Source organism: Poromitra crassiceps (assembly GCF_964638095.1).
Source record: "Poromitra crassiceps genome assembly, chromosome: 25".
NCBI classification, from domain to species: Eukaryota; Metazoa; Chordata; class Actinopteri; order Beryciformes; family Melamphaidae; genus Poromitra; species Poromitra crassiceps.
Window position 1 is genome coordinate 13656119 of NC_139649.1, and position 14812 is coordinate 13670930.

Consider the following 14812-nt stretch of genomic DNA (forward strand, 5'->3'; position numbering starts at 1 on the left):
GGACTGCAGGTGACGCCCTCCATTTTAATTATTTTATTTATTAATTCATTTATATTTCCTCCGCAGATTGCAATCACAGAATATTTGCCACATTCCTTTGGCAAGTTTGAACAAGAAGGAACTAATTAGGCTAACGGCTCTTGTCTGCGTGCTGTCTGTGCGTGTGTGTGTGTGTGTGTGTGTGTGTGTGTGTGTGTGTGTGTGTGTGTGCGTGTGCGTGCGTGCGTGCGTGTGTGCGTGCGTGCCTGCGAGCCGAGCGTGCGCGTGTTCGTGCGTCTTGACAATGTTTTGCTCCACCTCCCGAAGGCTCCAATTGAAGACAGCAGCGGTGCGCCAGGCAGACAGTTTGTAGAGGAAGAAGCATCAGCAGGGAGGCGGCGCGGCGTGGACTCACTCAGCGGGGAGAAATAAAGAAAGATAAAGACATTGACGATGGCAGAGAATAAGATGGGGCCAAACATCCAGGCCGGAGCTGGAATCTTCGCCAAACGGGTCCAAAAGTCCTTCTGTCGAGCTCAGGAGAAGGTGAGCAAACAACAACTCTGGTCTGTGTCAAGAAGTTGTATTGTACTTCAGATATACTGACACTGGCTAGATAAATATTCCTTCAGTTCAGTCGTGTTTATTCAGCCAGCATCTATCCACCCGTGACAAAACTGCGTTCGATCCCTGCTTTACCACACTTTTCTACCAATACATGTAGAGTGTGATTTGCAGTGTGACATGGGAGCTTTATCAGTTGTAGCTTCTTTACCAGTTGTAGCTTCTTAGAAGTTGTGCACCAGCTGGTTCCCAAACTAGGGTCATGTGGCCAACAGGGATTCGAATGAGGATTAGTTTAATTTCACTGTCTGAAGTCTCACTGAACGAGACTAGCCTATAATGAGGATCATAAGCTCATGGCACACACCAATCAAACATTCTCCAACAAACAGATGTTTGGTGTGCCATGCTGTCTGTCAGCTGTCTGTCCTGGTTTGGAGATGTTTGGTCTGATTCAACATGTTCACTCCTTTAGCCCATGGCACATCAATCAAACATGATTTGATTAGGTGTGCCATGGGCTTAAGAAGGACTGTTTTACCCAGGGTGCACTGTACCCAATGTTACCCGTTATATAGTTCTGTACCAAGTCATATGTAACAACGAAACAGCTCTCAGATGGGGAGGACAACGTGTTATCAAATGGGGGGTTGGTGGTCTGATGTGGAGCATTGAAGCAGATCATAACAGAGAGAGGGAAAGCTTCCTAAGACTGGCAGTTCAATATTGTGCAACTATAATAAACCACAAAGTGGAATGAGCTCAACAGCTCAAAGCCTAAGTCTACGTTTTGTGATTTTGCTACATAAGAGTGATTCCTCTTTTGACCGGGTAGCCTGATATGTTAGAAAAACACACGGTGGACTTTCCCTATGGGAGTGAACCTTAACTAGTAATGTACAGCTGTGTGTGGACACAAAAGCTTCCACTTCCTGACTCTGCACTTCCTCTCGCTTGCTGCTGAGCCTGCTGCCTGCTGAGTCGTCTGTGGTTTACGCATGTTGCATTTCACTTCTCAGAGCCTCTCAGACTTAACACAATAAAAACAGATGTGTGTGTGGCTGAAGTTGGCGCTGTCTCAACTTGAACTTTGCTAGGCTAAACTGTATTTATTTTGGGGACACACCGATCTTTTAATCATGGAAAGTGGGAGGAGCAGGATTAATAGTGAGACCCATTGTTTTGCCGATTTGAAGTTCAAGTTCAAGCAATTTCTCTTCAGTCTTCCAAGCGGTTGCATGCAGTGGAGCGTGACGCGTGCTGTAATAGCAGCAGCCACGCGTGTCTGCTGTAGTTGAGCCATAGTGAAAGTATGGTGCATTTAATAGTCTGTAATCATTGATGATGCAACAGGCCTATAAAGATAAAGGGATATATCGAATGTAGAAAACAGACAGCTGCATAGGTTTGCCACTCACAGTCAATCTGCCATTCTGTCCTAGGTCCTTCAGAAACTGGGGAAAACCATGGAGACCAAAGACGAACAGTTTGAGCACAGTTTCCAGAGTCTCAACAAACAGCAGGTAGGCCTACACCAGGAGGACTACTACCTGAACTGGAGAAGCCATCTCTCTCTAGGTCAGGGGTCGGCAACCTTTTTGATATGAAGTGCCATTTTCAGTTTTGCTTGTCAATCAGTGTGCCACACCAAGATTAATGACTCGCACATCAACATTTAACATCATTCCTTCCAAAATCAGGACATTGAAATGAAAGCACTATACAAGATGCACAGCACGGTCCTTATCTGTCTTCTGCACTGGCATGTTATTTAGGATATTTACGGTAGTGACCCACTCTCTGCCTCTGATTGGTTGCCTTCCATGGCAGCAGAAAGCAGATTAAACATTTGTTCATCTGCTTTTCTGCTGCCATGGAAGGCAACCAATCAGAGGCAGAGAGTGGGTCACTACCGTAAATATCCTAAATAACATGCCGCGTAATTGCAAATGGCTGTGAAGTAGGTAATTTGACTGGGCACTTCAACATAAAAAAAAAAAAAATCACAATTGTGCACTTATTGCTACTGCGCCCTGTCGTGCCAATGGTTAACCCTTCGTGTGCCAGAGGTGGCACCCGAGCCATAGGTTGCTGACCCCTGCTCTGGATGCTATTCTTGTGCTATGTACCAGTGTATTCAAACCATGTTACCTCTTTAATACCGGTAGTTGGTTCCGTTAGTGATATGATTCTCTCTCTTTTGTGATTCCTCACTTCTCACTGAGAGTTAAATTGAGGTCAAATGCTGCGTTTATAACTGTAAGTTACAAAGTATTTGCTTTAATCTGCTTTTGTGGCTAAAGCGCTTATTCTGGCCCGCATGCCCCTCTTCCCAAAAACTCCCCCAGTATAAAGCCAAGCATTGTTGAGTCTGAATCATGACAATGTTTTCGTTTTGCCGTGCTTGTGGTGAGATGGCCTAGCCACACACTCACACTGGGATAATGTGGCTTCCACAACAGGAAGTATTTTACCCAAGATGCTACTCGTTAATTGTCTTATCCGTACTAGTCTATAAACAGCGTTTGCTATGTCTCCAGAAATCTGTACACAGGCATCATCACCACCCTTGTGACTAAAAGACAAACGAGACAGTCAGTTCTTTAATTTAAGAAGCTGTCCATTTTCAGGATTATTCACATGCGTATGAATCGACTGACTTAACCCAGTGTTTTCCTTTATGAGAATTCAAGTTGCTCGTCCCATAATGCATCAGCGACGACTAGACTGACTGAAACCAGTGACGAGCTACAGGAAGGAACTCAGCCCACTGACGAGACCGCTTTCACTCACAGACACCACTAGCATCGCCACATAAACATGTTCTGATTCTTATTTATTTACCCTATACTTTCTCAACGTGGGCTGATCTCCCACTGTGTTTTGTGATTGGATATCTCGGGTTCTTTGTGCATCGAAATTATACTGCAAATAAAAAATCAAAACTGATTTACAAGCGGAGAGACTGATCTCAAATGTGCATAAAGAGAGCATCACTTTGCAATCATTTTGTTAAGGAAATGATCTTTCGCTCACTCAGATTACCCACAGAGATAGGCGGCACATGGTCTCGCCCCCTTTTAGGGGGGAAAACGCAAGCCTCTCGCCGTTGACTTCAATGTAAAATAGCACTACCAAAAAAATATATAGCAAAATAACTGAATCAATTTCATTTATTAATCACACAAAGACATCATGACATCACAATATATTACAACTCTGCTGGCCACAGAACGCGCAAGATTCATCAGAAATATTACTTTGGCCCATCTAAAAGCATGTGACTAGTCTGTGACCTAGTTCCAGTGTCCACCTGTTTCTAATTTAGCCTTCTGACATTAGATGCTGTTGTAGTGGAGGCCATGCCCAGGCTAGACTGCCGTAACATGTGACACGAGTCACATGATTTTAGACGAGTCAAAGTAATATTTCCGGTGTATCTTGTGCATTCTATGGCCAGACTGGTGTCTTTGTGTCATTAATAAACTACGTAAATTCCGGACTATAAGCCGCACCGGTGTATAAGCCGCACCTGCAAAGTTGACTATTTTTTTCTTATATAAGCCGCACCGGACTATAAGCCGCGGGTGTTTTAATGGTATTTATTTTATTTTTTTTATTTTTTTTAAATTGTGTTTTAATGTTTAATTACCATATGTAAGGGTAGCTTACAGGTAGGAAGCTCCCATTTATTAACATTTCAACAAAACAACATAACACAACACCACCTGTGTTGTTTTTTACAGTGCACACAGTGTCATACAGTGTGGTGAAAAGAGGGCAAGAGAGGAAATTAAAACTTATTATAGTTATATAGGATTTATAGTTAGAAAGAGTGCTAAAAAAGAGTTTTTTTTTTTTTTTTTTTTTGAAAAAATCCATAGATAAGCCGCACCGTTATATAAGCCGCAGGGGCCAAAAAAGGCCAAAAAACGGGAAAAAAGGTGCGGCTTATAGTCCGGAATTTACGGTAGATTGATTCTGTTATTTTTGTATGATTTCTTTTGGTACTGATATTTTACATGGCAATGGCGATCGCCTTAAGCTCGGCTCTTTATAACTTCGTTTTCCTCCTTTTTCTGCACACAGACTGATGGAAGCAGGTTATTCAAAGATGTCAAGACCTACTATGCAGCGGTGAAAGGTAGGTTCTGACAATGTTTTTTCCTGCTATAACTTCCAGTGAAAATCTACATGATGCTCTAGATAACAGAATAAATAATGAGTGATTAGTAATGACATAACCGCAGTGGCTTCAAGTGGTATTAAGTGTGGTCTTTGACTGAATTTCAATCATGGAAGACTAACCTCTACAGCATAGTTTTTAGAGCACCCCATGCGTACATGCCCCTCGTCATTCAGGGTGTGTAACTCCTTAGTGACATCACTGATGACATCACAATTGCTTGAGTGACATCACTGATGACATCACAATTGCTCGAGTGACATCACTGGTGACATCACAATTGCTCGAGTGACCAGTAGGGATCAAAAATGATCCACTGGGTGCAGAGTTTTTGTCCCAAAACAAGAGTAGCCTACTGGGCAGAAAGTGAGTTTTAAAAGCTGGTAATCATTGAGTGATTGGTATTTATCAACAACGCAATCAAACCCCCACACAGATATATGGTAATTCTGTACCATGAAACCGTAAAAGTCGTACTAAATACCGGTACTCCTTTCAGCCGAGTAAAATAAACTCATGGATGCAGAAATGTCGCGTTAGTTGTGTAGCAGTGTGGCAAAGTAACTTTTTGACCCACTAACCACCGTGTCTGGTTCGATTCCTAAAATCTACCACCCGCTCACGTTGTTTTTTATTCATATTTTTTTTTACCAGCCACATTTTTAAATCCCTGTCACCACTTCCTATCGGAATATCACTTTTTCCCCCCTTGGTTCAGATGTCTCCTCCTGCCCCTTGCTGCAGCGCTTACGTGCCTCTTCTTATCCGTATCTGTCGGCACAGTTTGAGCCTCCTATCTGACCTCAGGGCAGATGAGCAGGTCAGGGGACTCTCTGCTAATGAGATTTCATATCCAAAAGATTAGTTTTGAAATGACGTTGGGAGCACGGCGCCCTGGTCATGTGGAGAGAAACAAGGCATATCAGATGTAAACGCAGGGCAGTGCATAAGCATCACTGAGGGAGATGAAACCGTTAAGATGTACTGTACCACCAGCCACTGCTATAAATCACCCACATTTTTCCGGGGGGCGGGTGGTAATTCCCCATTCTCTTGTGCAGGTTGTAGCTATTACTCGAAGCTACGCTGACAAAGGGACTATTTCCTGGCTTTTTGAAACCCCCCTGTTCGCGCGCGAGAGAAAGTGAATAGAGAAGTGAAATTTCTATTATTCTTAGACCTCGTGCCGCCTTTTGCAATTCTGTCTGTGTTGCCATGTTTTTAGAGAACAAATACAAGCCTGCGATGAAAAGAGCAGACACAGCAAAGCATGAATGATTCACTTGCAAGAAACGGTTGTATATTTCAAATTTTCTAGTGTTGTCAGCTGCAACTGCTACATTGTGAACTGCTGTCTGGAAACCAGTGGTTGTTTTGACCTTTTCAGCGTAGGTGTAGCCTTAGTGCCACAAAGCCCAAAAACAATACCATCACAATGCACTGTTGGCGGTCCGGACTAATGTTGATCCTGGTTGAGATTATGCAGTAGAGTTGCATGAGTTCGTATTTTTTTTAATTTCCTGTTTCCTTTCCACAGCAATGCATGATTCGTCCAAGCGGCTGTCCCACACTTTGAGAGACATCTACGAACCGGACTGGAATGGAGTAGACGACCTGTCTGTCATTGTAGAAGTACGGAATACTTGTTCTCCTTCCACATCTGTTTTTGTGGGGGCGGGTGGGAACAAGCACCCAAGGGCTGCTCCATAAAGCCACAGTACCTGTTAAAGCTGCATTCAGCCATGTTTTTGTGTTAAAATAAGTGTTAAATGGCTCTATATTCTGACAGCAATCACTGAAATGGTGATCGCGATCTGACCCTCCGTTTCCCTGTAAATGTAATGGATAGTGGGAGGTCAACGCCTAATTCTTATCCAATCAGAGAAATGTTTACATTTTCTGGGAAACGGAAGGTCATATCGCAAAGCGTTTAAAGAACTATATGTATTTTCTCACTCCGAATCCAACGCCGCCATCCCTGAGTGTCTACGAGTTACGATTGCGGAGATACAGGAGAGAGACAGAGTATAGCGGGGGTTGGGAGTTCCAAGTAACTGACCAAACACACTATTTCAGTGATTGCTGTCAGAATATATAGAGCCATTTAACACTTATTCTAACACAAAAACAGCTGAATGCAGCTTTAAGCCAAGCTTTTGTTCAGGAATGTGGTTCCACAAATCATCTCAAGCTAAGTTACAAACAAATGTGGTGTTTTCTCCGTGGTTCCATTCCACATACTTGACAAGAGCAATATTGGAACATGTCCTGCATGGTGACACAGTTGGCTCCGTCATCCATGTTGACATCTTGGATCAGTTTTTAAACCATGAACGAGGAATTATCTTGATCAAGCCAGTTCAGTTGAGCCTTGATTGTTCAAACCTGATTACGTTGGCTGGAAGTTGACTTTAATCAGGCAGGCAGGATCAGCCTTTTGCTATGAAGCCCTGCTTTTCTTAGCCTGCTTTGTGGAACACCCCCCCCCCCCCCCCCCATGCAAATAGTTTGTGAGCTAACAGTTTGAAAGATATGTTGCAATTGCTTTGAAGTGATGCCCAGCTACTAACGTTGTCTTATAGAGTGAGGACTTACTGTGGAATGACTATGAAGAGAAAGTGAGTGAGCAGATCGTCCGCACCATGGAGAACTATACGAGCCAGTTCCCTGAGGTCAAGGTAGCCTGAGTTTTTTTTTTTTTTACTCGATTCAAATACAATAAAACAATTAGCAAAATGGCTCCACTGCTACTGTTTCTGCTGCACGCCCTGTCTTTCAGGAACGGGTCGCTAAACGGGGTCGCAAACTCGTGGACTACGATTCAGCGCGTCACCACTTGGAGGCGCTGCAGAGTGCCAAGAAAAAGGACGATGCCAAGATAGCCAAGGTAGTACACGTATTACAGAATGCATAGCACATGGCTTCAGTTATGATATATATTTTTCCCGCTGTCAAATCCTGCTGTTCAAATGTCTGTCCACCAGGCGGAGGAAGAGTTTAACAAAGCCCAGAACGTCTTTGAGGAGATAAACAACGAGCTGAGGGAGGAGCTGCCCGTTCTCTATCAGAGGTAGGCTTGACTGACCGCACGAGCATATTTTATTTATTTTATTTATCCTTTATTTAACCAGGTTAAAAACCCATTGAGATCAATGATCTCTTTCACAAAGGTGACCTGGCCAAGAAGGCAGCACAACATGTCAACAGTACATATAAACATTCAACAATACAGCAATACAATAATATAAAATGTGATTCTACAAATCTAGTTGCAAAGACATTGACCAATGGTCTCACGTTCCATGTCCGTCAGGATCCCGGCAAACTCAGCATGGGAGCCCAATTCTGGCAATTTTAAATCCTTCTGAAGGGTATTCCAAGCTAAGGGGGCAGCGTATTTAAAAGCTCTTTCTCCCCACTTGGTGCGAGGATGCGGAGCAGTCAACTGGAAATAATCCTGTGAACGTAGGCCATAGTGGCTGTGGCTTCTGGACAGATATGTCCGTAAATAAGACGGGACAAGCCCAAGGAGAGTTTTATAAATAAAACTCAGCCAGTGTGTACGCCTGCATGTATGAACAAGATGCTGTGAAATGAGCATTAGCGTTGAGATCAGATTAGACCAAACTTCAACGCTAGCATCTTTGTCAACTGATGTACAACTTCGAAGCCAATTTAAGCAAGTGGGCATAGTATTTAAAAAATGTTCATCCAGTGTAACCAAGTCCAGACGTCGTTACATTTCAAGTTTAGTTTCTCAGACATGTAACGTTAGGATGTCACATCACTTGCCTTTTGGCTGGAAACTGTTCAAGACTGAAAACCACACCAAGAGTGCTTCCAGAATTGACCTTCATCGTTCACTCATCATGTTGTTGCCTTATCTTAACAGATGGCAAGACGACCAAGGTCTGTTGTAGGAACTGGTTTATGTATCTGCTTCTGCTTCTGTATCTCGAACCTGCGCTATCTGGATCAAAGCTATACTGTACGTCGGCTAATGTTTTTGAAAAACTGACTCAACGTCAGCAAGATCAGTCTAATCGTGGATTGCGGAAAAAAACGATTAGAAAATCGATGTACTATGTGTATCGTAGGCCAGCGGTATTCAAAGTGTGAGGTGCGCCTCCCCTGGGGGGGGGGCACGAGACACCTTCAGGGGGGGGGCATGACGTCACTGGGAAAAATCGGAGACGTGGCCATGCTGGCTGCACAATCGCTGCACAGCCTCCGCCCTCCTCCGGGGGCAGAGCGCTTGCAATCTGGCTGCCTCTGTTGAGGCGAGGTCATGCTGTCAGAGGAGAAGCCAGGGAGAAGGAGAGAGCGTGTTTCACAAATCCGATCGCGGCAGTTCTTTGTATTTACATCAAACACATATATGCTCATCTTTCTGTAGGCTATCTGTAGGGGAGCTATTTCTGACAAATTTTATGAAATTTATGTGGCTGATGAACTGTCTATCTGCACTGGGCAGCCTGCAACACACAGTCCATAGTCAATGGGTTGAACATGCAGAGAATGCAACATTTACACTGGATACACTGCACGGGGCGGGTATCCCGCTAGTCTAAAGATGTGTTTAAAAAACAACAAATAAAGGTCCTTCAGAGTGGATACAGATGTTAAAAATGTTTAAAAGAAGATATTTGAAAAAAGAAGAATAAAGATGCTTTAAAATCTTAAAGAATATAGGATAAAGATGTTTACAACATTTTTGGAACTCGTAGTTATGCCCGAGTGGAGCATACAACAATAATGGCAATAATAATTGGGGGGCGGGGGGCAGCGCAGCTGTCTATATGTTCTCTGAGGGGAGGCCCACTCTCCCACACTTTGAAAACCCCTGTCGTGGCCCCCCCACGACAGGGGTTTTCATGGTGGTGCAGTGGTGGTAAGCGCTGTCGCCTCACAGCTAGAAGGTCCTGGGTTCGATTCCCACCTGGGACGCTGTGAGCGCTGAAGGAGTGCGTGCCCGTCCGCATGTCCTCGAGTGCCCGCCGCCCGGGTGGGGTCGTCAAAAGGGCCTTTCTGTGTGGAGTTTGCATGTTCTCCCCATGCCCCCCTGGGGGTTTCCTTCATATAGGAACCCCACACCAAAACATGCAATATCCTGGTCGCTGATGTGGTGCCTCCTCTGGTCGTTAGGGGCGCCTGTTCAGAGGGAGGGGAACTGGTTGGAATAGCGTGTAACCTCCCACGTGCTATGTCCTACCGGTGAAGCTTCCCCTGTCAGGTGAAAAGAAGCGGCTGGCTAACTGCCCATGTCTCGGAGGAAGCATGGAGCCAGTTTCGGCTCTCCCCAGATTGGCAGAGGGTGGAGCAGCAACCAGGATAAATAAATTTAAATTAGCACTAACGGGGGATAAAAGTGGGATAAAAAATCGGGGCGGGGGGGGAGAAAGAAAACCCCTATCGTAGGCTATTCACATTAGCAGATCATATTTGTATATGGAAGTAGCATACATGCAGAAATTTGTCCATAAGTATGAAGCTGTTCAAGAGTTTTTGGGAGGGAAATCTGTGTGAGCTGAAAAGATTTAGCGTCACATACTGAGAACACTTAATTGAATGAAGAGACCCCTGTGGTTGTTGTGTACAAAATGAATTAAAATCTTTCTGTCTTTGTGCAGCCGAATAGGTTGCTACGTAACAGTGGTCCAAAACATCTCAAACCTGAGGGACGTCTTCTATAAGGAAATGAGTGTGGTAAGATATGACAATGATCCTCTTGCTTTCTCTCACTCAGACTTAGTACCGTGAAGTATATTCTTCATGGTGCGAGAAATACCGCGACAATGAGTGCGACGCCAGTTTTGAATAAGACATCATGTTGACTTTGTGTTGCAGCTGAACCACGACCTGTACAGCGTGATGAAGAAGCTGGAGACTCAACACTCGGGCAAAGCTTTCATCATCAAGGGGCTCAGTAGGTAAGGTACTGGGCGGCACATAATGTGATGTACAGTGTTGGGGGTAACTCATTACAAAAGTAACATATTACATGTAATATATTACTTTTAGCAGTAACTCAATAATATAACTTATTACTTATAGGATTTCAGTAATATTATACCAGTTACTTTGTCAAGTAACTCAAGTTACAAATTGAGTGACATTTTATTAAATTAAAGCACATATTTAAAAAAGATACAATAATTTCCTAATCAAACTGTGTGTTTTTATGCAAATAACCACTATAGATGACAATAACAAAGGAAGAGGATAACATTTAGAATTTTGGATTGTTTACACTGACTTCAAGGCGGTTGAAATTATTTTTCGGGATGGTTCCGGGGCAGCGATGTCATTCTGCTGCTGCTGTTGTTTTGCTAAAAGTAATGCAAAAGTAGTGTAATAAGTAACGAGTTACTCTACACAGAAAGTAATATTGTAAAGTAACTTATTACTTTCAAATGAAAGTAACTAGTAATATGTAGTATATTACATTTTGAAAGTAACTTGCCCAACACTGGTGATGTATGCTCACAGCATTTCTCATGTTTTCTGACTTGGTCAAAGCAGTAGTAGTTAATTTTGGATGGCACGGTGGCTCAGTGGTTAACACTGTTGCCTCACAGCAAGAAGGTCCCGGGTTCGAACCCCGGTCCGTCCCAGGTCCTTTCTGTGTGGAGTTTGCATGTTCTCCCCGTGTCCGTGTGGGTTTTCTCCGGGTGCTCCGGTTTCCTCCCACCATCAAAGAAAGACATGTATGTTAGGGTTAATACTCCTGTCAGTGCCCCTGACCAAGGTACTGGCAAAAAGAACTGGAGTTGGTCCCCGGGCGCTGCACAGTGGCTGCCCACTGCTCCTAGTTCTAGGAAGGTTCCTAGTAGAGGATGGGTCAAATGCAGAGGATGAATTTCCCCAAGGGGATAAATAAAGGATAACTTAACTTAACTTATAACTTAGTAGCTGACTAACCCAAGTGCCAAAGGAAAAGGACAATGCACACACTTAATGTTTCCATTTCTGTTTTAATGTAAAGGATTAAACTTGATACTTGTAGGCTAACCAAGTATACCACTAAGCACAGAGCTTGCAAAGGCAAAGGAAATAATTTGAGCTTGCTATCAGACTTATTTAACAGACTTGCTGGCAAATTTTCTTAACGGTGAACGGAATGATTTTGTTGTGTTGCCCCTGACAGTCAAAAGCAAATCTGATGAGTTGTCTCCAAACTATAGAAAGATGTGTTTGAAAGCTTCCATTGTATTTTGCTCTAATAGCTGATATACATGTGGTTGGTTGATGTTGTTTTGAACGAATGCAGGTCAGGATACTATCTGCCAGAGACTTCAAATGAAAACGTGATTTTTTTTGTTTTGTGGTACAAGTATAATAGTCCAACATTAAGTACTTTCTGCTCATCTTTTTCTTGGCACAGCGCCACCAAGTCAAAGAAGAGGAAGTCGGTGGTTATCTCCAACCCCATCCCCTGCAACACGGCCTTCCCGGCCGACCACGTGTCCATGCACTCGTCCACCGAGAACGGGAAAGACGCTGTGCCCCCTTCCCCCGGCCCGTCCCATCAGAGCATCTCTGAAGAAACCGTCCTGCCTGAGGAGAACTCTGGCACCTCCAAAGACGTCACCGCGTCTGATTCGGACAACCTGGGCTCCAGCGGCACCAACACGCCCAAGAGGCAGTCGACAGCCGACAGCGACAACAGCGACAGGAGCATAGGAAGCCAAAGCCTGGAGGAGCCCGAAGCGGAGGCGGAGCTCGGCACGAACCGGTCGGACGACTCCGGGGTGGGCACCCCAAAGTCGGAGATTGCAACTCAGGAGGTGTCCGGTCCCTCCGATTCTGCAGAGAGCGACGCCCCCCACAGTCCGGAGCACGAGAGCGCGAGTGGTCCACCGTCGCAGGAGAACACGAGTGATCCACCGTCGCAGGAGAGTGCGAGTGAACCACCGTCACGGGAGGCGGGGACCAAACCCCCGCCGGTCCCGGCCCCTCGCGTCTCCCACCGCTCAGAGAGACCCTCCCCACCCCCTGCTGAGGTCGACCAGGAGCAACAGAAGGAAGAGGCAACGAAGTCTCAGGACCAGGAGACGAATGGATCAGATAATGACTTTGGTTCCCAGAATCCACCGGGCTTCCTTTACAAGGTAAAATAGTACACGGGTATCCCCAACAGGTCAAATAAAATCAATTGATATTAGGGTTAGACCAATATGGATTTTTGAAACCTGACAAGAATGTTTTTAGATTGAAGCTGCTGTCGGATATTGTGTGCCACTATACAGTATCTTTAAATTTGACCATTTCTCTGCCAAAATATTCCAAGTATTCAGTGTTATCCTTGGCAGGGTGGAAAAGCCTCTGAAAACACAGATAATAAAACTCTAATGGATAATCATCTGATCAAAATGTTCAATTTGAATTAGTCAATTAAAGGCTTTCCATAGACAACCACTTAGTTTTAAGTTGAACCCTATCGATAATATAAATAATATGGAATCAATCAAACTGCATCATATCAGGAAACGACACTGATATGTGATTTACAAATTGCTTCATGCAGTTTCACTTTCTTTCTTTACCAGTCAGTTGAGTTGCAGGAGTAAGCACTGCATTTCAATGACTCATCAAAGGACCCCCCACTTCTGTCACAAGACAGTCGCGTAACTTTAAATGAATCTGTGACGATGAGTTAAAACTCCCATCCCTTAGTATTATTAGGTGGTGTTGATGTGAGCTGTGTTTTACACCAGGGGGTGGCACTAGAGAGTCAGGCAGCATCAGAAGACGGCCTGCTGGAGTTCGAACAGGGGGACGTCATCCTCGTGTTCACAGGCGGACAGGAGGTTTGTGTGCTTTTTACCTGTAAAGTACATTTCACTTTTCCATATCAGAGTCACACTAGGTCAAAGGTCATAGTCAGGATCTTGGAGGATGACACGTTTAATGTCTGCCGTTGTATTGCCTTTTACCTCCGCGCGTTTTTTGTTCATGCCATTGCTGAACAAGGTTGAAGGAAAGTTGGTTAACCAAAAACTTGAATCACAACACTCACGAAATAACTCCTGGGACACATTGAAGATCATAAATTTTGATCATGAATTGAGCCCCGCCCCTTAAGATCTTACATGTGAGTGTGACGGCTTTTTTTCTTTCTTGTTCCCTCGCAGCAGGAGGGCTTTGTGGAGGGGATCAGGGAGGAGAGCTGGAACCAGCACAGGGATCTAGAACAACATTCTGGTATCTTCACGGAAAACTTGATCCAGCGTGTTCAGGCAGCAGAGTGAGGCAATACTCAGCTGCTGCTCGCCTCGATGCATTTCTTCTTCCATCGAACTGTTGGGTGACTCACAGTCACGCCCTCACACACACACACCGCACACGCGCACACGCACACACGCACATACGCACACACACACAAACGGAGTGAACCCATATGTTTGGGCGCCGAAGCTGTGCAAACAGATGAGCACGAGTCCCACGTGGTTTCTCACATGCTGCGATGTTGCAACTTGTTGGACAGCACGGATGGGCTTTTAGAACATTTTGTGAGAGAGGTCTGAATTGTTAACAAATGTTTGGTTTTATGGATGATCTACAGTATTTTTGCTCTTGTTTGCATTTTACACTGTGAAACAAAAGATTCCTTTTTATACTGATGTTTTGTAAAGTTTCCTAATAAAGTTGTAAGTAGAAGAGGAGGAGGAGGAGGGGTTTTGTGTTGACATAATGAATTTGTATTTCTGACGTGGGTTACATACAAGTTTCGCCAGAACTATGAGCACGCATACACAGTAAAAACTCAATGTGCAATTTAATAAAACCGTGTATATGCAATACATGTTCTTTACGAGTTGTGACTTGAAATCGTGTTTGCGTGCGCATGCACGTGTCTGTGTCTGTGTGTCTACTCTGTTCTCTTTTTACAGTGTTCTCGATGATCCATGGAGCTTTGCTGTATCTTTGGTCTTGGAAGCACTAGAGGGCAGCAGAATCACAATGCAGTCATCTAGAAAAGTGAGGATGTTGAGGAAGGTGTCCCACTTCAAACACGGTCACTACACCGACTTGTTGGCAGGTTGTCCCATCATTGCTCACCTTATTCAATATGTGACAAGA

General features: G+C 44.3%; 1 protein-coding gene across 1 annotated transcript; it reads left to right on the top strand.

Moving 5' to 3' along the window:
* The first annotated feature begins 292 nt into the window (after positions 1–292).
* bin2b (bridging integrator 2b) lies at positions 293–14514 on the top strand. Its single transcript, XM_083661130.1, has 12 exons — positions 293–525; positions 1986–2066; positions 4633–4687; positions 6267–6361; positions 7312–7407; positions 7509–7616; positions 7714–7799; positions 10360–10435; positions 10577–10659; positions 12114–12840; positions 13447–13539; positions 13864–14514. The coding sequence occupies exons 1-12, from the start codon at positions 433–435 to the stop codon at positions 13978–13980; spliced, it is 1710 nt and encodes a 569-aa protein (XP_083517256.1). The 5' UTR covers positions 293–432; the 3' UTR covers positions 13981–14514.
* The last annotated feature ends 298 nt before the right edge of the window (positions 14515–14812 follow it).